Source organism: Gracilinanus agilis, chromosome 4 (assembly GCF_016433145.1).
Source record: "Gracilinanus agilis isolate LMUSP501 chromosome 4, AgileGrace, whole genome shotgun sequence".
In the NCBI taxonomy this organism is placed as follows: Eukaryota; Metazoa; Chordata; class Mammalia; order Didelphimorphia; family Didelphidae; genus Gracilinanus; species Gracilinanus agilis.
Window position 1 is genome coordinate 78,768,083 of NC_058133.1, and position 22,550 is coordinate 78,790,632.

Sequence of the window (22,550 nt, forward strand, 5' to 3'; positions counted from 1 at the left end):
GAATGGGACAGTCAGATCAGTGGACCTAGCCATTAAGGTCCAGCTCTAAATCCATGATTCTGGGAGCCAAATAAAGTCGAAAAAAAAAAAAAATTAGGATGTGGGAGATGAGACTCAAGTTTTAGGGGCCCAGTTTTTGGCAAGGTTGGCATCCTGGTTTGGAGCAAGAAGTGTCTTAAGTGTTGTAAACTCCTGGAAGACACAATGTGTTTTACATCTTTCTGATTGATAATAGCTCGGAATTCCACACAGTGCCCCAAGTTTGTTGTTCAGCCCTGCCTGACTGTGACTCCTTTGGGCTTTTTCTAAGATACAGCAGTTTTTTTGCCATTTCCTTCTCGAGGTCATTTTACAGATGAGGAAACTGAGGCAAACAGGGTGAAGTGACTCACCCAGGATCATATAGCTAAGTATATGTCTTAAAGTTAGATTTGAATTCAAGTCATAGTCTTTTTTTTTTTAATTTTCTTATTTTAAAATATTTTTCCATGGTTACATGATTCATTATCTCTCCCTCCTCCCTCTTGGAGCTAACAAGCAATTGCACTAGGTTATGCTTGTTATCACTTGATACCTATTTCCATATTATTCATTTTTGTAATAGAGTAATCTTTTAAAACCAAAGCCCCAAGTCATATACCCATATAAACAAATGATAAATCATATGTTTTTCTTCTGAACTTAAGTCTTTCTCACTCCAGGCTGGGCAACCCTGCACCACCTAGCTGGCTAGTCTTAAAAGTTTACAAGCCTCTTGTTCTGAACTAGACAATCAGTTTAGACCAATTTCCTCCAATGTGAAATGAGAGTTTATTAGATGACCTCTCAGTTCAAACTAACTCTATGATCCCAACTGACATCTGCCTTTACATTTCTTACCATTAAGATTAAACCAAGAAGGCATGGAAAGGCTTGTAGATGTATATTAAAACTTTTTTTAATTTCAACTAAAAATAGTTAGAAATAAGTATTTTTCCAATCTAAAGTCATTTCTGGACTTACCCAAAGGAAAGAAACTTTATAATTGGTACAAGAGATAGAGTACTTGACCTGGAATTAGACCTTAGTTCAAATCTGCTCAAATATATACTAGTTGTGTGACCTTTGAAAAGTTACTTAACCTCTGTTTACCCCAATATCCTCCACTGTAAAATGAAAATAATAATAACACCTACCAGATTGATTTAAGGATCAAATGAGATGATGTTTATAGAGTGTTGTTGTTTTTAATAACCTTTACTTTACCATTTTAATAACCTTATTGCTGTCTTAGAATCAATGTATTGTTTCCAATCCGTGTATCAGTTCCAAGGCAGAAGAGTGGAAAGGACTAGACAATAGAGGTTACGTGACTTGGCCAGGGTCACACAACTAGGAAGTGTCTGAGGTCACATTTGAACCTAAGACCTCCACTCTCTAGGCCTGGCTTTCAATATAATGAGCCGCTTCAGTGCCTCCTTATAGGGTTTTTAGCACAGTCCATGATGCTGTATAAAGGCTAGCTATTATTACTAGGAAATAATGCCCTCCTTTAAAATCCTTTTTCCTTTTAGAATCCCTTTAAGAAAGTGTGCAAAAGGTCAAGAACAAAACCAAAAGCTTCAAGTGCATTTGTCCTTTTTGAGAAAAAATGAATTAAGGTTGGTAACCAGCTTTAAAAGGGAAATGCCTCCCTGTGTATTTAAGAGCTTTGCTTTTCCCCATCCCTGAAGGAATTAATGACCCAACTAAAGGCCTATCTTCTTTCTCTCTCCCCTGATGAAATTAGGGTTTTGTTCTCTGTTAGGTCATCTGTAACCACCAGAGTTATGCCCTTGAGGGAGAAATCAGAGAAAGATTGAGTAGTTTTAGGAAACCAGTTCCTCAAGGGCATTTTTGAAAGTTATGGAACTATGGTTCTAGGTGATGAAGCAAAAGATTCACTTTTACCTTACAACATTTTTTCATATTGTATATATGATTTCATACTTATATTGTAAAAATTCCTTCTTCTAAGATCCTTATAAATGTTCCTTTAAAATGTCTTATAAGTTGAAAAGTGATGTTAGAGGGCACAAGGGAATTTTGACAATTTAAACATCTCTCTTTCTAAACTGAAAAAAAAATGCTTAGTTTTAGAAAAAAATAATTAATAAAAATAGTTTCTGGCAAACTTGTAACTAAAATGCATAGTAATATTCATTTATTCTACAGATACCTGCCCCAAAAGACTACTTTTCAGTGGCAAATATGCCTCCTGAACACTTCACTCTGGGTGTATACATTCCCAACACTTCCACAAGAACTGACAGCCATAATCATAATCTTTCCTCTTATTATTGAGCTCTCAAACCTGAATTTGAGTAGCATTCTCCTAGATTCATAGACTCTTAGAGCTGGAAAGGTCTTTAGAGCTCATCTTGTCCAGAGGTTCTCAAACTTTTTGTTCCTCAGGGCCCTTTAACGGTCTTAAAATTATTGAATATCTCCTAAAAAGCTTTTATTTATGTGATCTAAACAAAATCAAATGAGCTGGGTGGTTCAGTGGATATATAGCTCATGGACCTAGAATCAGGAAGACTTCTGCCCATAAACTATATGGCCCTGGGCAAGTCACTTACCCTCTTTCTCAGCATCAATTTTTTTAAAGCTGTGAAATGTTAATAATAATAGCTCCTTCTGTTTTAGTGAGGACAAAATAAGATATTTGTAAAGTGCTTTGCAATCCTTAAAGTACTATGTAAATCCTAGCGTTTGTTATTAATTTTTGTTGTTGTAGAATCATTTTTTTCAGTAATGTCTGACTCTTCAGGACCCCATTTGGAGTTTCTTAGTAAAGATGCTGTAGTGGTTTGCCTATTCCAGCTCATTTTACAGATGAGGAAACTGGTACAAACAGGGTTAAGTGACTTGCCCAGGGTCACACAGCTTGTAAGTGTCTGAGGCCACATTTCAACTCAGTCTAACTGTCTCCACGCCTGGAATTCTTTCCACTGCGTCACTTAGCTGCCCTTTGTTATTATTAATATGAGATGTTAAATTCTAGGACTTTGTAAAGAAATTGTGACAACTAGTGAAGAAGTCACAGAATGGTGGGAGATTTCACAGAAATTATAAGAACAGAGTGATGAATGCCATAGGGAAAAGAGGCAACTAAGTTTGTTTTTTTAAATCACTCATTTGGCTGATGTATCTAAAAGAGTATTTGATTGAGGAAGAGGAGATTTTTGCATTCTAGGCTGGACTTAGTTAATAATAACCAGCCTCCTTCCCTTAGATTTTGACTTTTAACTCTTTAAGCCTTTGTTTTCTTCTCTGCAAAATGAAGGAGTCAAATAGGTGACCCTCAAGGCCCCTTGAAGCTCTAACATTCTGAGTCTTTGTTGCTCTATGGTTTAGAAAAGGCAGCAGGACTAGCTACTTTGAAAAAAATGTCTCAGCATAAGGGCAAAAATTAAGAGTAAAATACAAACTTTAATACATTGATCCCCACACCATTAGTGGTACAAAAATTTGTAGGGTTGAAACAAGGAACAATTTTTCAAGGAAGTATGTAGTTTAGGGGGTTCAAAAAATCAACACCTAAAAGAAAGAAATACCTAATTCTTCTTAACTGTGAGGAAACTTTCGGATAGTCTCTTATTCTTTGATATCCATACTCTTTTAGAAACCCCAGGCAATAAATTTTTGATATCTATAAGATTATTTATAGATCTACTTCCTGTATTCTTACCACTTTCTATCCTAAGACTGGAATAGATCCATCATCTAGATCCAGAACTAATAAGAGTAAGTATACAAAAAAAGATGGCACTGAATTTTTCTTCCTTCCCATGTGAAAATAGCATTGCTCCCTAGCAACAAAAATTCAGGTTTGTCTTCCAGTGAAAGAGATAACTGCTTGAGAGATGACATGGAGTACTGAAAAGGGCCCTGAATTTAAATCAAAAGAGCTGAATTTGAGTCCCACCTCTTCTTCCCAATGAGATGGGCAAGGCCTACTCTCTGATGCTCACCCTCCTCATCTAGAAAAAGAGAGATAATGATTGCACATCTCTCACAAAGATGATGTGAATATAAACCCTATAATAATAAGTCCCTTATAAATCATGAGGCAACATACAAGAATAGGCTATCCTACTTGTTATCATATCAAAATCTTCCTACTGCATGGTTTTTAGAAGTCATTTCCATTTTGTTAAGTCATTTCCACTTTTGTAAAGAGTGGGTGGAAACAAATGGACACTTTATCATAAACATTTTAGTCATCATTTCAAGACAAAATGGAAGAGGAGAAAAAGGAACGATGGGTAGAAAACCTTAAAGAAAAAAATAGAGGCAAGCATTTAAGTGTTTTATTTTCACATTTCTATACCTATTTTTCAAAGCTGCAACAATTTGGTAGGATGGTGTTGTGAAGAGAAAGCTTAGAGCCAGAAATGGGCTGGATTTAAATCTTGCCTCAAAGCTGTCTTAGTTTACCCTTCTGTAAAATGGGAACAAATCCCATATTACCTACCTCACAGGGTTGCTGTGAAATTATGCAAAACACTATATAAGTCTCAGTTATCATCAAGACTTCATTCAAAAGCTTTTTCAGAACTTGGGAATGTTCAAAAAGGGTTTTTTTCCTGTTTCCTCTTCTCTCACAGATCTTCCTCTTTGACTTGACCCATTCCACTCACCATTAACCATTCTCTTCCTTTTTTTTTTTTTTTTTTGAGACTTTTTGCTTTTAGACAAGGTTAGTCATGGGATCTCATTTGAACTCTGTAAGCCTGCTGAGAGATGGTGACGAATGCTGATTAGGTCTGTTATTTCCTTTCCTATGCTGCTGTTCACAAAATCAAGTTTCTCTGAAAACAAATACTTCACAAAAGAACTCAAATGCTTACTAGTTTGAATTTGGGTTAACTTCCTGAGCCCAAATATAACAGATTGTTCTTCCTTCCTGTTGAGTAAGTTGAGATTTCATATCTCATTAAGTATCTCTTCTGGGGAGAGAGGAAGAAATTAATAAAAAGATGAAACTCAAACTTGATCACTCATATTATCAAAACAGTTAAGCACCTTTAGGGATTAACTGAATTTGTTCTACATGGTGCTTTAGTAATCCTAGAGTGCCATGCATGATCTAATGTTCAGTTTGGTTCAGGTATCTTAATTCCATAAAATGAAATTAAAGCTCATTCATATTGAGATCTAAGCATAGCCTAGTGGAAAGATTAGGGAGATAGGAAGGATACTTGGGTTCTAAGTCCAGCTGTACCACTAACTATTTGACTTTAATCAAGGCTCGTCTCTGTTTCCTCACCTTTAAAATTAAGGGGGCAGGGTAGAGAAATCCTTTCCTGGTCATCTCTAAAGTTCCGGGCAGCTCCAAGATTCTCCAGTTCTGTGACTGAACTAGCCATAGAATCTAAATTTATTTTAACCTTGTTCCCCAGTATTCTCTTCTATGCATTGAGCTCTCAATTCATAGAGTCAGGTTTTCTTCCTCCTTCATCAGGAGGCAGCTTGAGGGGGCAGCTAGGTGACTAAGTGGATGGAGAGCCAGGCTTAGAAATGAGAGGTTCTGGGTTCAAATGTGGCCTCAGATCCTTCCTAGCTCTGTGATCCTGGGCAAGTTACTTAACCCCCATTGCCTAGCCCTTATCACTCTTCTGCCTTGGAACCAATACCTAGTATTAGATTCTAAGACAGAAGATAAGGGTTTAAAAAAAAATCACCTCAAGCATTAAGTAGAAAATATTTTGACCAATTTTCATTGGCACAAAGTAGAAACTTTGTATTTTAGGAATAAGATTCTGAGGTATCATGTCTTTATTTAAAATTTAAATGGCAAAAGAAAATAGGGTCACTTGGATTCTTTGCTTATATTTTGTAAAAAATGTCTCATATGTGACAAGCAGCTTATGTGTCCACATACTTCATTATTTCCAGTATCTAAATCATATTCTTTAATTTTCCTTACTTTTAGAGTAGTTTTACTCAAATGATCCATGATCAGATTTCTAAAATCCCTTTTCAAAATGCTTTCTCTTTGTTCAGAATAGTTCAAACAAAAGCAAAACAGAAAAGTCTCTGTTCATTTTGTATCTGAGATGGATCCCCTTCTCTTCCACATAAAACAACAAATCTCTACTAGATTTCAATTTTTGTATCTATGTACAGAGGGAGGGGTGAATGTCTGGAAAATATCCAAAGGAAGGCAAGAATACTGAAGGGCCTTCAGTCTCTGACATATAAGGATCACTTGAAGTAACTGGGGAAGAAAAGACTCAGGAGGGATGTGATCCCCACCCCTCAAGTTCTTGAAAGGTTATCATGAACTAGGGTTTTATCTAGTTCTGTTTAGCCCCAGAAGGCAGGTGGGTAAGGTGGAAATGGCAAAGGCAATTTAGGTTTGACATCAGGATGCCCCATCACTCGAGTTGTCCAGAAGTGAGGTGGCATCCAGGAGCCCGCTTGAATGTGTTATAGTGAAGGTTCTTTTTCAGGAGTGGTTTAGAAGAAATGGCATAGGACATAGGCCCTACTTTCAAAAACCTTATTATATAGTTGGAGAGACAAGGTGAATACACATGAAATAGTAAGTGCTAGAATGAATGACGCATATTGGAAAACTGTATGAAGCCAAAACTAGAATAGATATGAAAGACTTCATGAAGAAGGCAGTATTTAAATGACAACTTTGTTTTATGGAATCTGTCCCCTCCCCACCTAAGTTTGCCTTCAGCTCATTGGAAAATCCCCTCTTGAGATACTTTTCCCCTGGTGACAGTATTCCCAGAGTCCCAGAGCTTCATCTCTGTGTAGGGCCAATTAGAACATTATCTTCCTTGTCCTGATTAAAGAAGTTCTTTCTAACTATTTGGTGGTTCTGTGTTTTTCAAGGTTGGCATAAATGACTTGAAGAGAAATAAGGTTAGATTATGTGGAAGGAAGATTATTCCAGACCAGAGAAAATGTTTATATTTTCTTTTTTCCCTAAGAATTTAAATCACTTTTTTTTGGCTTGATCTATCATTAGACTAAACCATAGTAAAAGGAATTTTGTTATCTGGTCACCCATGGCTTTCTAAGATGATAGACGTGATAACTTTATTCAATGAGGCCTAGCAGAAATTAAGTTTCAGAGCCTTCAATGTGAGCCAATGTTTCTTACATTTAAATTGCACACAAAGGTAAAGCTGTAACGGTAATTAATATTTAACCTAGATTTTATTTATTTTTAATCTTTTAGGTAAAATTTCAAAAAGAAATTAACAAGCTAAACAACCTGGGCAGGAAGAAATTTTTTCACTATTTTCAAATGTGACCTGTAGCCTTTTAACTATATGCCTATGAAATAAACCTTTGAACCCTGCTTGATTTGTTGAGAGAACTACAGGAGATCCCCTTAAGTAGGGGTCCCTTTATTTTCAGAAAGTTTAATGGGGATTTTTTTCTTCATGTCTGCCAAATGTTAACTGATTTTATTTTTCTTGAGTTGCTTAGCACAGATTGCATTGTTATCCCATGATTTGAGGCTGTGAAAATAGCTCACTTGAGTTCATTTCCTGTGGTTTATGCAGCTTTTTGTTTTTAAGTTAGTGAACATTCTGGATATGCCAAAAAACATACCATGGCTCATGTCTCAGCAGACTTCAATATTTCAAGGATATATAATTTCATCAAGGGTTCCTCCCACTGACACAGATTGCAAACCCTTCCTAACTTAGCAGATAATGACAGCATTTATATAATGCTTTAAGGTTTATAAAGTTCTTTACATATGTTTTCTCATTTATTTCTATTACTATTCCCATTTTACAGATGAAGAAACTGAGGCTGAAAGAGGTCAAGTGATTTATCCAAGGTCACAGCTAGTAAGAGACTATGGCTGAACTTAAACTCAGGTCTCACCACCAAGTTGGCTTAAATGGGTTTTTGAATGGCAGACATACATTCTACCACTAGGCCCTAATTTAAAGCCTTTTCATCTTGGTTAGAGGGCAACTAGATGGCCCAAGTGGGTAGAGAGCCACGTCTGGAGTCAAATCTGACCTCAGACACAACTGGTGTGAATTTGGGCAAATTACTTAATCCTGTTTGCCTCAGTTTCATCATCTGTCAAAGGAGCTGGAGAAGGAAATGGCAAAGCACTCCTGGATCTTTGCCAAGAAAACCTCAGATGGCATCATAAAGAGCAGGACACATCTGAAGTGACTGGACAACCACATCTTGGTTACACTGATTAGAGCCCATGCTCACCCTCCCTAGAATCACCTCCCTACCACCAGAGGCACCACAGTAACACTTTAGTAAACAATTCTACTTTCTGTCTAGTACAATTGGGCCAGTTTGACCTCTAAGAGGGTCATAAAACTCTGTTCTTAGATACTGGACTTCAAAGAGATTGTAGAACATGATATAGTGGCCTGGGAGGCATTCAGATGGAGGCTGATAGAACCATCTGTTTGGATTGTAGAGGGAATTCTATTCTGAATAAAATTAACTAGATGCCTCTGAGGTCCCTTTCAGCTTCCTTTGAAGCTATACCTTCCTTCAGTTTTAAGGTGGTAGAGGCTAGTAGATTTTTTTTTAACACTTTCTGTCTTAGAATTGATACTAAGTATTAGTTCCCAGAGCAGAAGAGCAGTAAGGACTAGGCAGTGGGTATGAAGTGACTTGCCTAGAGTCACACATCTAGGAAGCACCAGAGATGGAATTTGAACCCAGGACCTCCCCATCTTCCAGCCTTACTCTTATCCACTGAGCCACCTAGCTGCCCCTAGGCTAGAAGATTTAGGGCTCTAGTACAGCCCCACCCCCTAATAGAAGAGACAGGCCCATAGAGGAAACTGATTTACTGAAGGTCTCACATTTCAGATCCATTTGGAACCTAGATGGTTCAACATGGAACCAGTAAGCTTCCTTTCCACTGAATCAGGACACTGGCATTCTGCATTGGTAACATCTCTCTTAAAATAAGACTTTAATTGTACCATTATACAGACAAAAATAATTTAGACCTTTTCCTCCAACTTTTATTTTTCAAAGGTGCAGGACTACAAATGTGAACTCCATGTGTAAATCAGTGTCTAACTTCTTGGGGATGTTGGTTAGTTTTACTTAATTTTTTTCTCCCTTTTTAAAAATTTGTTAGAAAGTACAGCTCTCTGGGATAAGGGGGAAAGGGATACATTGGGAAATGTAGCTAATGTGAAAACATATAAATAAATTTTATTTAAACTATTTTGAAGAATGTTCGATCTCTCCAAAAGTCAAATGAAATGCCCGTTTTCTACTTCCTTTTTGCACCTGTCAATCTAGACTTATCAAATATGAAATCCTCTGATTTTCTCTCCCCCCGGTGAAACACAATGCCACTCTCCAACCACCTTACTCTACAAAGAAATGCTGTGGCATGGGCTGATACCAAAGTGTTTTCAGTGTTTTGTTTTGATTTGTTTTAATCTTAGAAAAGTTTAGACTGAGTATTTTGGGAGAGGAAATGGTTAAAACTGTGTGTTATGAGTTTGGTGGGGAAAACATCCCCCCAGAAAAAGTAGCCTTAAAAGTCAAAGAAAACAGAGTCTCACTGGTTGTGGAAAAACATCTCTCAGTCTCATTTCCTTCTGATTCCATCTTAAAGGAGATAGAATCTCCTTGGTCACTATCTTGGAGACTTCAGTCCTAGCAGGAAGATCTGGTTAATCTAGCAAAATTCTCCACCAGAATAAGTCTGACCTTAGGCACCAAGCTTAACAAAATATAATTCCAAGCCTAAAACATTCTCCCAGCCCACCCATCCCCCAAATCATCTGACATAGTCTCCCTATTGCACAACCTCCCAAATCAAGAAAGTGACCAAGCAACCTTACCTAATTAGAGTCCTTTTACCACCCACCCTAAAGTTCTATAAAACCTAACATATATGTATATCTCCCTTGCTTCTGCAGAGTTGCTAGTCAGCTAGCTACTGCCCATCAGCTGATGCTAATTATTTTATGATCTAGTTTAGTTTTATTATCTAGTCTAGTCTTTTGATTTATTGACCTCCAGGCAAACAGACCTAAGTAGGAAGAATTAATATCCAGAAGGATCTTAAGTATTCTGGATTGAGAAATTCCCCTATCGAGAAATTCCGTTACCATTCTAAATCCTATGATTCTAAATGAGGTCCATAATTTGATGTTTCCCCTTCTCCTGATCAAATTCCAATTCAGTAGACAATAATGCTATGATTTGAGACCTTGCTTGTACCTAATGAGCTCTTTCTTGACCTCCCAGCTATCATCCTGATGGAATTTTTAGATGATGCAGGTAAGGAGAGGTCCTTCTGGTAATCTTTTTCCAGAATACATTCCCCTCCCACCCCTCCAGGGAGAGAGAGAGAGGGGAGGGGGGGAGGTGGAGAGTAAGTGAGTGTGTGTGTGTGTGTGTGTGTGTGTGTGTGTGTGTGTGTGTGTTTATGTGTTTATAAGGGTGAGTTTACCTTTTGGTCTCCAGGAGCTTAGATTCCATTTTCTCTTCCCCATTGTATTCTGAGTGGGGACATAGTACAAATTCATTAACTTGACCTCAAAGCATTCACAAAGTCACCTAGGAGTGGACTTTGCCTGTGAGTTTTGTCATTAACTGGAGCTCTCTGAAGAAGGAGAGGATCTAAGTTGTGTTTTCCTGACTTCTTCCAGCGGTACAATGGCCCTCCCCAAGAAGAAGCTTCAAGGTCTTGTTGCTGCTACTCTCACACCTATGACTGAGACTGGGTAAATATTACTTTGGGACATAAAGGGTTGTTTTTAGAGCCTCCCCAGGTTGTAGGTTAACCTGGCACATTTATTAAGTGCTATTGTGTGCCAGGTATTGTACTAAGTGCTAGGGATCCCTACCCTCAAGGAGCTCACATTCTAATGGGGAAGACAAGTAAACCACTATGTACAAACAAGCTCTATACAGGACAAATAGGAAACAATTAACAAAGGGAAGGCACTAGAATTAAGAGGAGTTGGAAAAGGCTTCCTGTAGAAGGTGGGATTTTAGCTGGGATCCGAAGGAAATCAGAAGGAGGAGGGAGCATTCCAGGCTTGGGGACAGCCAGAGAAAAAGCCATGAGTCGAGATGGAATGTCTTATCTTAGAACAGCCAGGAAGCCAATGTCACTGGATTAAAGAGTACCTGGGGAATAAAGTCTAAGAAACCCATTATGGTTAGAGAGGCCTGGATTATGAAGGCTGAGAATTATTCACAATGAATCTCCTGGCTGACTCTTTCTAGGAGTGCTAAAACAAATGTCAAGTAGAGGTAATGACTAAATTGTCTATGAATTGGTCTTGCCCCTTTACCAGAAGTGAGGACGAAATTTAAGAGGACCATCAAATTTAAATAACGAGAAGCCCAGTCACCCCAACCTTTGGCTAGTGCTGTCTTGGCCCAGTTTCTATCAACTAATGTAACTGGGCTGTTGTCCAACTCATTCAAAAGACTACTTAATCATCTCTCCTGTCTCTTATTGGATACACCAGTGCTATGTCTCTGCATCCCAGATTATAATCTTGCCTGGATTAAAAGGCCCTTTATTATAACTACTTTAGTAGTTGGTTTATTTTTTTCAAATTGACAAGGACTGTTAGGCCAGATGATTTATATTTAATCCTGGAGGCAACAGGGAGCCACTGGAGTTGGAGCTGGAGAGATGAAATGGTCAGTCCTGAGTTTTAAGAAAATCACTTTAGTGGCTAAATGGAGGATGGAGAAAAGTGGAGAGACCTGAAATAGGCAGACCAACCAGTAAACTATATCAGTAATCCAGGCTTGAGGTAATAGGGAACTCAATTAGGATGATGATAGTGTCAGAGGAAAAAAGAGGTGTATTAAAGAACGTCACAAAGGTGAAATCAATAGGAGTTGGCAATAGATTGAATAAAAATGGTAAGACATCACATAGAGTACTACGTCTCTCATCTGGTATTTCTGTTGTCTAAATCATTAATCTAGATCCAAAAATGTAACAAACCACCCTAAACTCTCCTACCCTAAACCCTGGCCCGAGACCAAATTTATAGAATTTCAAATCCTAACCCAAAGAAATATATACATGGTCTTCCTCAGGTCTTATATTGTAGACCAGACTTTAAAGCCAGGTCCTCTGGCATCAAATCTATTATCCTTAGTTCATTCTATAATCTAAGATGAAGTTCATACAGCACTTTAATGTTTGCAGACTACTTTATTATTAGAAATTAATACCCTATTGAGTGCTTCAGATACTATCTCCATTTTACAGTTGAAGAAAGTGAGGCTCAGAGAGGTTAGGTGATTTACTTGGAAAGAAGGAAAGAAATGAGCATTTATCACATGCCTACTATTTGCCAGATACTATCCTAAGTTCCTTACAAATTATCTCATTTGATAATGGACGATTGGTGAATCCATTCTAGATAGCAATTTGGAATTATTCAAGAAAAAAAATTCTTTCATTGCCTCTGTCTTTGTTTTTTATTAGCCTGGTGATTATTATCAAATGAGATAGGGTCAGGACTATTACATTTCTTTTCCCTTGGTATCCCCTAGCTCTGTGTTCGGCTTTATGTCTTCAGCATCTATCACAATGACTTGCACTTATTGAAATTATGCATACTGAGTGCTTGGGATTTGAATTTGACTCCATAAAATCATAGGCTTCTTGACTTGAGAGGCAGCACCATTATGGGAAGATAGATGAGGAATCAGGAGGCCTGAGTTCTAAGCTTAGTTCTACAATTTAACAGTGCCAGTGATTTTGGGTAAGTTCCTTAACCTCCAAGCCTCTTTTCCTATTTATCTGATGAAGAAATTGAACATCTCCAAAGTCCCTTCCACCTCTAGATGTCTATGCTTTCTACTGTTCTAATTAGAAATCAGTCACATACTAGCTGTGTGACCCTGGGCAGGTCACTTAACCCTACTTGTCTAGCCCTTAACACTCTTCTGTCTTAGAATCACCACTTAGAACCAATTCTAAGACAGCAGATAAGGCTTTAAAAAAAAAGAAAGAAATGAAAGAAATCAGTTACATCAAGTCAGTTTTCAATTTACCTGGGTAGCTCAAGTCTTCTTACTCCAGGGCTTCTGGAGACAAGCTTTAAACACTTTGAACAGCATAATCATGGAAGGGGCCTTATGGGCCATGACTCCCGGCCACCTCCTTTTAGTTACCCAGTAAAGTGATCTGACTTGCCTCAATTTAGGTATCTAGTTAGCTTAAAAGCAAACATGTTGTTGGACACATACCACGTGTAGATAAAATTCTTGTTGAGGAGGTGGCATTTCTGAGTCTGTGCATCTGGTTAATACCAAACTTGTCTTCTCCACCCTTCCCATGGGTTATATGGATAAAGTCTAAAATCATCCATTTCTCAATGTATTTAGACCTTTCGTGAGCAGATAAGATAGAAAACACGTGACTGTAAGAATTTACAATTTTTACATCCTGTTTTGGGAGGGAGATCCTTTTTCAAGCTTGAAGAGCTGCATCTGGTGGATGTTACTTTAACCTTTTTCAAATGGCCTCCTTTTAGCCTAGAAATAGCTTTTAAAAATAATTCTTATTTTATTCCTCTTGTGACCTATTGAAAATGTTAGTATGTTCTTCCACCTCATATGTCCTTAAAGTCACTATTTTTCTTCCATGAATCCCTCTCCTTTTATCCAATACCCAGGGCTCAGCTCTGCTCTCTCCATTCAACATTTTTTCCCCTTCTACTCTTGATTCATCCTGTCTCCCTCTACTTCTAGCCTCCAGGTTCTTACCCTGGGCTTTGTGAATCTTAAAAAAAAGTTGATCTTAATCCCCATTGCTTAGCCCTTACTGCTCTTCTGCCTTAGAACCAATACACAGTATTGATTCAAAGATTTAGGAAGGTAAGAGTTTAAAAAAATTTTAACTCTATTTCAGTATAATTATTTTCCTTCATGATCTTATGTATTTTGTTTTATGTGTTAGAAAACATTATTCTGAGCAGGAGTCTATAGACTTCAGCAGACACTGCCTAAGGGGTCTATGAAACAAATGATGTGAAGCCATGCTCAGCACAGACATAAGCAGGTCTAGGCAACCTTAGATAGCAACCAGGCATTTGTCTACTGCCCAGTGGAAGGACTTTGACCTTCTTATAATTTACCAAGTGATATATTGTCATTTGTCATAGAACATTGTGATCTCCAAAGAACTGAAAATTAGTATTAGCCAGAAGGTAATGGAGAGACACTGGCACTGTGGTCAGGAAAGCTGGAACATATCACAAAGAATGAATTATAAAGAATAAAAGTGAAAGAAATCAAATAAATGCACATTCAAACAAGACTGGCAGATTATGGCTGACTCTAGTACTTGTGATGTCCAAAAAATACAAAGAAATCCTCTAGCTCATTAAATCCCCCAACACCAAACTTATGGGAGGACACTAACACAGAGACACAGACTAGGGAGGTGTAAATGGGTTTCAATCTGCATTATTAGAATAGAAATACCCTTTTGAGAATTTAAATCCATTTTTCCAGTGGCAAGTATGATTTAATGACTCAAGAGCAGGGAGTCAGAGATTGACAGAGAGAAAGGGGAAGGAGGAAGAGAGCTGCCACTATTAATAATCACTGTTAGTGATTCTAGTACATGTTCAAAATGTGTCTCAAGAAGCCCTTGAGTAAGACTTGAGCTACACAAGTAACAGAGAACTGAATTGATGTGGCTAGTTTCGAATTAGAAAAGCCACATGTACGTATTCATGTGCCAAACATATGTGTGTATTTGTGCTAAAAATGGATATGTGCGCTGACAATATATTCCTTTTTCAAAGCTTCATTAAAAGCCTACTTTATTGAAATCTTTACAGTCCTTCAAAACCCTAGACTATAGGCACTGCTGTGTTCAGTGGCCGAGTCTCATTGAGATTGGTTAATGCATGTTGACTAGCCCTTCTCCAGCTTTGTAAGCCTGTGGAAGGAACCCTTCTCACTAACTCATCTCCCCTTCCTTCTTCTTCTTTTTCTTTTTTTTTTAAACCTTTACCTTTTAACTTAGAATTGATTTGAAGTATCAATTCCAAAGTAGAAGAGTGGTCACACAGCTCCAAAGTATCTGAGGTCAGATTTTTTTGTTTTGTTTTAAACCATTACCTTCCATTTTAAAATCAATACTGTTCATGGGTTCCAAGGCAGAAAAGTGGTAAGGGCTAGGCACAGAGGTTAACTGACTTGCCCAGGGTTACACTGCTAAGAAATGTCTGAGGCCAGATTTGAACCCCAAACTTCCTGTCTCTGAGCTTGAGATCACATTTGAACTGAAGATCTCCTATTTCCAGGCCTGGTAGCCACCTAGTTGCCCCCCTGTTTTCTTCTTAATACCATTTTGCACAGATAAGAAAATGGAGACTTAGAGAAGATAGAAGAAAACCAGCATTTAGTAACCACCATTATATGCTAGGTATTGTATTAACCACTTCACAAATATTGTCTCTGTATCCTCACAACCACCATGGGAGGTAGATGCAATTATTATATTCACTTTACAGTTGAAGAACCTGAGACAAGCAAAGGTTAAGTGACTTGCCTAGGGTCACACAGCTAGGAAGTGTCTGAGGCTGGATTGGAAGGCAAGGATTCCTTTCTCTAGGCCTGTTACCATATACCACTTAGCTGCCTCTGAAATCGAGAAGATAAGTGACTTGCCTCAGGTCCCACTGTTAATGGATACCAGAGACAGAACTTGAACTGACTTCTGTCTCCAAGTTGAATATTTCCTATTATATCACGTTTATGCCTCCATACTACTGTAGATAACACCACTTATCATACTACATAGTGCCATAACGTCTGGGGACCATGAGCTGATTTTCAGTGTATATTAGAAGGGAACCAAATTCCTTTAGATAATAACCTCAAAGAACTCATACTTCTGTAAGACAGATAAAGAAGCATGTCAATTATTAGATCCTGAAGTCCATTATTGTGACATAATGGAAAGAACATTAGACAAGGGGCTAGGAAATCTGAGTTCAGGTCCCACCTCAACTACTTACTAACTGTGTGATGTGGAGAAAGTCACTTAATTGCCCTGAGCCTCAGTTTTCTCACCACAAAGGAGGTCATTACAATAGATGGCCATGGAGGGCCCTTTCATGTCTGATATACCATGAATATCTGACTAATAACTAGATTCCCATAACTGTGCTTAATCCTTTTTAACAAGTTTTTTTAAAAATTGCCCCTCTTAATTCAAGAAAAAGTAGAAGCCCTTGATTATCATTAAATGGTTCTGGGTAGTGGAAAATCCCCAGAATTTGGAGGAAAAAGACTGTAGTGTCTAATCCCAGTTTGACCACTTAATGCTGGAGTAACTTTTCATCTCTCTAGGCCTTCATTTCCTCATTTGTAAAATGAGGGAGGTTCATGCTATATACCATGATAAGTTCCAGTGGATATAGAGTTAACATGTTCACATCATAAATATATTAGCGGAAAAAGGAAGAAAATACCTTTAACAATTATGGTTAGGGAAAGAGTTAGTTGAAACAGGGATAGATAAAATGGACAAATTTTGTTATATAAAAGTCAGATGTTTATGGTTAGGGAAAGAGTTAGTTGAAACAGGGATAGATAAAATGGACAAATTTTGTTATATAAAAGTCAGATGTTTTTTGTATAAACAGATCCAATATCTCTAAGATTAAAAAGGGGAATAATTAACTGTAAATAGATCTTTTCATGAAGTTTCTCTGATAAAAATCTCATTTCCAAGATATATCGGGAGTCAAAGAAGAAGAACCATTTCCCAAGCAATGAATGGTCAAAGGATAAGAACAGGCTGTTCTTTTGAGAAGCCAAATTATAGCTATATGAAAGAAATACTCCAAATCATAGACAATGAGAGAAATACAAATAAGAGGAATTCTGAGGTTCCATCTCACACCCATCAGATTAGCAAAATTGACAAAAAAATGAAAATGTCAAGGGTCAGAAGGGCTGACAAGAAACAGACACACTGGTGCTCTTTTGGTAGAATTGTGAATTTTCTCAGCCATGCTGGATATGACCCAAAAGTCACTATACCTAGACGGTAGCTGGGTAGCTCAGTGGATTGAGAGCCAGGCCTAGAGAAGGGAGGTCCTAGGTTCAAACTTGGCCTCAGACACTTCCTAACTGTGTGACCCTGGGCAAGTCACTTAACCCCCATTGCCTAGCCCTTACTACTCTTCTGCCTTGGAACCAATACACAGTATTGATTCCAAGATGGAAGGTATGGATTTATTTTTTTTAAAAAGTCACTATACCTGGCATATTTTTTAATCCAGCTATACCCACTACTAAGCCTATAATCCAGAGAAAATAGGAAAAGGACCCATAAGTGTAAAAATGCTTATAGCTTCCCCTTTACTGGAAACTAAGGGATTTGGGCATTCACAAACACAACCAATTCCCATCAATTGAGGGAATGGTTCAATAGCTATTGTTTTTGTGTCTAATACAATACTATTATTATACCATTAAGAAATTATTAAAGGAGCAGTTTCAGAGAAATCTGAGAAGACTTGTATGAACTGATGCAGGGTGAAGTGAGCAGAAAGACAAGGACAACTTATTGCAACTTTATTTTATTTTTTTATTTTTTTAAGAACACTTACCTTCCTTCTTGGAGTCAATACTGTGTATTAACTCCAAAGCAGAAGAATGGTAAGGGCTAGGCTGGGGGTTGGCAACCTTTTTGGCCGTGAGAGCCATAAACGCCACATTTTTTAAAATGTAATTTCGTGAGAGCCGTACAGTGCTCACAGTGCGTGCTCCAGTAACAGTGGGCACTCCTGTAATAGCGCCTGAAAAAAAAATTGACTTTATGGCTCCTGCAGAAAGAGCCAGATATGGCTCGAGAGCCATACGTTGCCGACCCCTGGGCTAGGCAATGGGGGTTAAGTGACTTGCCCAGGGTCACACAGCTGGGAAGTGTCTGAGGCCAGATTTGAACCTAGGACCTCCCATCTCTGTACCTGACTCTCAATCCACTGAGCTACCCAGCTTCCCCCTGCAACTTTAAAAGACTTATTAAAAACCCTGATCAGTGAAATGACCAATCACAATTCAAGGAGCTTAGTGAAGAAATACATCACCCACATTCTGTCAGGTGATAGACTCAAAATGCAGAAGAGACATTCTCAGTCACAGCCAATGTAAAGATTTGTTTCACTTAACTATGAAAGGAACCCTAGCGGGGAAAAGGGGGTGATAAAGGAAGGGGGGAAAAGTAGTCATGGAAGCATTTTTTTAATGATTAAAAAGAGAACAGAAGGAAGGATAGAAAGAATTTTTTTAAAAGTGACCAACTTTAAAAATTACATGTTGAATTAATATATCTTTAAAAGAAAAGCAAGCTGTATATTAACTATATATATATATATATGGAAGTGCCTAGTTTGGGGGAATTTTAAAAATTCAGAAAAAAAAAACAATTTTTAAAGAAATGGAATGAGGGAAGCTAGATTTGATCTCCTCCAGTTCCAAATACCTTCTCTTATGATCAATTGTCTGCCTAGAAAAATGCTGGATCATAATGTTGAAGGTTTGAAATGAGGGAGTAGTAGGATTAATCATTTCTCTCTCTTTCACTCAGTGGATTGGATGTTAAAAGGTAACCTGAAAGCCTCTTCTTCTTCCCCACTTCCCTTCCCTAGTTGCTTTTTTGCTTTTAGTGAGAAGCTTGGTTGTGTTTGTGAATACCAAAATCCTGGTGCCCTTAAGCTCCATGGAGATGGAGCCCCTCCTGCCCTGCTCCATGTTACATAACTTAACCCAATTGTCTGGTAAATAAATGACCCCAGCCCTAGAACAGGACATTTTCTACTTCTGACATTTACTTACTCTTTTATGGAATTGTTTTTGTGTTGGCTATACAGTTGCAGTTTGAGCAAAAATATAGGCATATTTCAGCTGTTCTTAGGAATGTGATGTGTAAAAGTAAAACCTAGAAAAGAAGCAGATTTTTAAGTATTTGTGCCAATTAAGAGAACACCTATTGATTCTCTATGTGGAAACTAAGTCTCTTCTTGTCATTTTCACAGAGAATAGCCACAGGGCCAGGATAGAGGACCAGGAACAACTGGTTTTTCTCTGAGAAACCACCTTTAAAACAATGTGACTGAAAGAGAAAGGAATCTCAGCTGGGAGTTAGGAGACTTGAGTGTGGGCTGTCTCCAGGGTTCACCCAGCAGAGATGATACGGACAGTGAATCAGGCCATGTTCCCCCAGCCCTTTGTTCTCTTAGGGAGAAAGATGTATTTAAACAGAAATGGGGCTGATTTTTATGTATGAATTCAGCTGGAGAATGAAAGATCAAAGACGTCACCCAGCAATGAAACAGAACACAATTGCACATTCACAGTGCATGCGTGTGGTCTGAGAGGGATGGGCAGGCAGGGCTGGTGCCTAGTTACATCCAAACCCTACAATTCCCTACAGAGGCTGGTAGAGCTGGCTCTGGAGGGCTGCTGCCACTACCAATAGTTTGGTGTGAGGTCACTCCCGGGAACATCATGGAATAGGATGCAAGAAAAAAAGAGTCAGGATGGGGCCAAAGCATAATCATCAACTAGGCAGGTACTAGAAATCAAGTGAATCTGGGTCCAGATTCAAAGAGGTCAGTGTAGATAATATGATAGGACTTGAAGATGGAAGGTTAGTGATTATCCAGGTCAACTCCTTCATTTTATTTTGCTGTTTTTTTTAAACCTGTAGCTTTCATCTTATCCTCAGTACAGTGTACCAGTTCCAAGGCAGAAGAGTGGTAAGGGCTAGACAATGGGGTTAAGCGACTTGCCCAGGATCACATAGTTAGGAAGTGTCTGAGGTAAGATTAGAACTAAGGACCTCTTGTCTCTAGGCCTGACTCTCCATCCGTGGGCCACCCAGCTGTCCCTTTACCGCCTTCATTTTAAAGGTAATGAAACAGTTCCAGAGAGATGAGACCTGCCCAAGGTCACACAAGTCGAGCATTAATTCTAACATCCTCCCTCCACTAGACACTATTTCCAATTTACCCTATAGCTTTATTTGTACATAGTTGTTTGCATGCTCTCTCTCCCATCATGAGCTCCTTGAGAGGAGAGACTATAGTTTACCTTTTCTTTTTATCCTCAGTACTCAGCACATTGCCTAGCACATAGAAGGTGCTTAATAAATGACTATTGGGTCATTTATTAATGTGTTTAATAAACTTTTGTCTAACTGACAAAGCCAGGGTCCAGACTCAAGGCAGCAAAAGCAGGAAGCCATTTATATTGTGCTGTAAGATTTACAAAGCATTTTATGTAGGCTAACTCATTGTATTCTTTTGTTAAGAACTAAGGCAAACAAAGGGTCTAATATAGGAGGTTACAGATTGGAACCCAGGCCAGGAGACTACAGACTAGAGAGCTAGAGATTGAGCCAGGCTGACTGGCAGCAGAGTGTCATCAAAACCCCAGGCCACAGAGACTCAAATAGAGCCTGGTGTCTAATTAATAGTCACAGGGCCCAGCCATAAGTCTAGAAACTTGATTCTGAGCCAGCTCCCTTCAGAGGTACCTTCTAGGCTTCTTGCCCTGTGCCAGGGCTAGTCAAGAGTGTTGCAAGGTCTCAACCTGCAGATGAATACAAGAATGGTGCTTGGCTGCCATAGCAAAGCTCTAATATGGAGAATCCCATTGCCTCTTTCGATAAACTTCAAATTTGCCTCAGGCATCACAAGTAGATGGGGAAGTCCTCCACCAAACTCTCACCTATCAGAAAGTCAGTATGGCATAGAGAATCTCAAGCCAAGAAATGGGTTCAAATCCTATCTCTGGGAGTTTGGACAAATGTTGGAATTTCTCTGAGTCTCTGTTCCCTTATTGATCAAACGAGAGGGAAGATGGAGGGTCCCTCAGCTCCCTTCCAGTCCAAGACTACAATCCCATGATTCCCAACCACTGGGCTTTATGTCTTGACTGGTAAGAAAGTTGGGCAGGACAGTAAATATTTAGCACAGGTAACTTGTGGAATTTGGATAAGGGTTTTAGAATTAGAGATCCCATAGGCTTTGAGTTGGTGCTCTATCCATATTGTTTTGTATTTCCTTTGCTTATATGTGTTTACCTACAAATGTCCACTTTGTTTCCATTGATAAAAAGTAAGCTTCTTGACTCCTTAAGAACAATGGTGACAATTACATTATTTTTGTATCCTCAACACCTAGCATGGCATCTAGCAGAATGTAGGTGCTTAAGAAATGCTTGTTGAGGGGCAACTAGGTAGCACAGTGGATGGAGCACCAGGTTCAAATGTGACCTCAGACACTTCCCAGCTGTGTGACAAGACACTCAACCCTCATTGCTTAGCCCTTGCCCTTCTGTTGTAGAGTTGTTACTAGGACAGAAAGTAAGGGTTAAAAAAGAAAAAAGAAATGTTTGTTAATTAATTAATTGATGAGGAGAGAACATAATCCTCCAACAGGATCAATATAATGCTACCACTGAGAGCAAATTGTTTCTGTCTCTATGTAACCAAAAATAGCTAGATAGGCTGACTGACCTCTGTTCCAATCCCATGACTACTTCCATATATTTTTGGAAAAGGTAAAATTTTCTCCAAACTAATAAGAGATATAAAAGACAGTGGTTTATGTCCTTTGGAGAGTTTACTCTCACAAATTGAAAATTTTTCTGAAATCTCTCTATCTCTTGCCTCATAATCCTATGTTCTCTCCCAGGGAACGTGTTGTTTTATAGCCATGGGTGAGATCCTTCATAGCTCAGGAAAGCCCCACACTGTACTGGTTAGTGCTCAGGAGAAGGTAGGTCCCTCATGAGCTGAACAGCTTCTACACTAGTGGGAGACACTCGTGTGTGTGTGTGTGTGTGTGTGTGTGTGTGTGTGTGTGTGTGTGTATCTGTCTGTCTGTCTGTCTGTCTATCTATCTGTCTATCTGTGTGTCAGTGTGTGTGCACGCACACTCATGTCTATGTCTGTATGAATCTGTCACTCCCCTTCCTAGAATGTAGTGCCATGAGCTCATCCATCAACAGACATTCATCACGCGGTTACTATATACTCAGTATTGTTCTAAGTGGAACATACAGCCCCAGATGGCATCTGATTAGGGAATATAGTACAATGGAACTGTTCTTGGGTTGTTCTGTACGTTGTGCCTGTCAGATTTGTCCTGAGATTGTGTTAGCTTTTGTGTTTCCAAGGTTATAGTCGACCCATGGAACTGTAAGTTTACTGGACTTGAGTGATTGGTTTCTTGACTACCAGGGTTGGACTCTTCTCACCTCCACCTCTTAGTTTCCTTGGCTTCCTTCAAGACTCAGCACAGGGGCAGCTCAGTGGACTGAGAGCCAGGCCTAGAAATGAGAGGTCCTGGGCTTAAATGTGGCTAGATACTTCCTAGCTGAGTGATCCAGGACAAGTCACTTAACTCCTATTGCCTATCGCTTACCAAAACTTCTGCCCTAGAACTAGGACTTAGTATCAATTCTAAGTCAGAAGGTAAGAGTTTCAAGGAAAAAGACTCAGCACAAATGCAATCTTCTGCAGG

At 38.7% G+C, this 22,550-nt stretch overlaps 1 protein-coding gene across 2 annotated transcripts in view; it reads left to right on the plus strand.

The window, feature by feature from the left end:
• The window catches only part of NPL (N-acetylneuraminate pyruvate lyase), a 58,021-nt gene that overhangs the window by 380 nt on the left and 35,091 nt on the right, over window positions 1-22,550 (plus strand). The window contains exons 2-3 of one of the 2 annotated variants that reach the window (XM_044671681.1): window positions 1,554-1,640; window positions 10,662-10,736. In XM_044671681.1, coding sequence (XP_044527616.1) covers window positions 10,669-10,736 — 68 coding nt within the window. In that variant the 5' untranslated portion in view covers window positions 1,554-1,640; window positions 10,662-10,668. The remainder of the gene's footprint in view (window positions 1-1,553; window positions 1,641-10,661; window positions 10,737-22,550) is intronic. The other variant, XM_044671680.1, reaches the window with a different exon arrangement.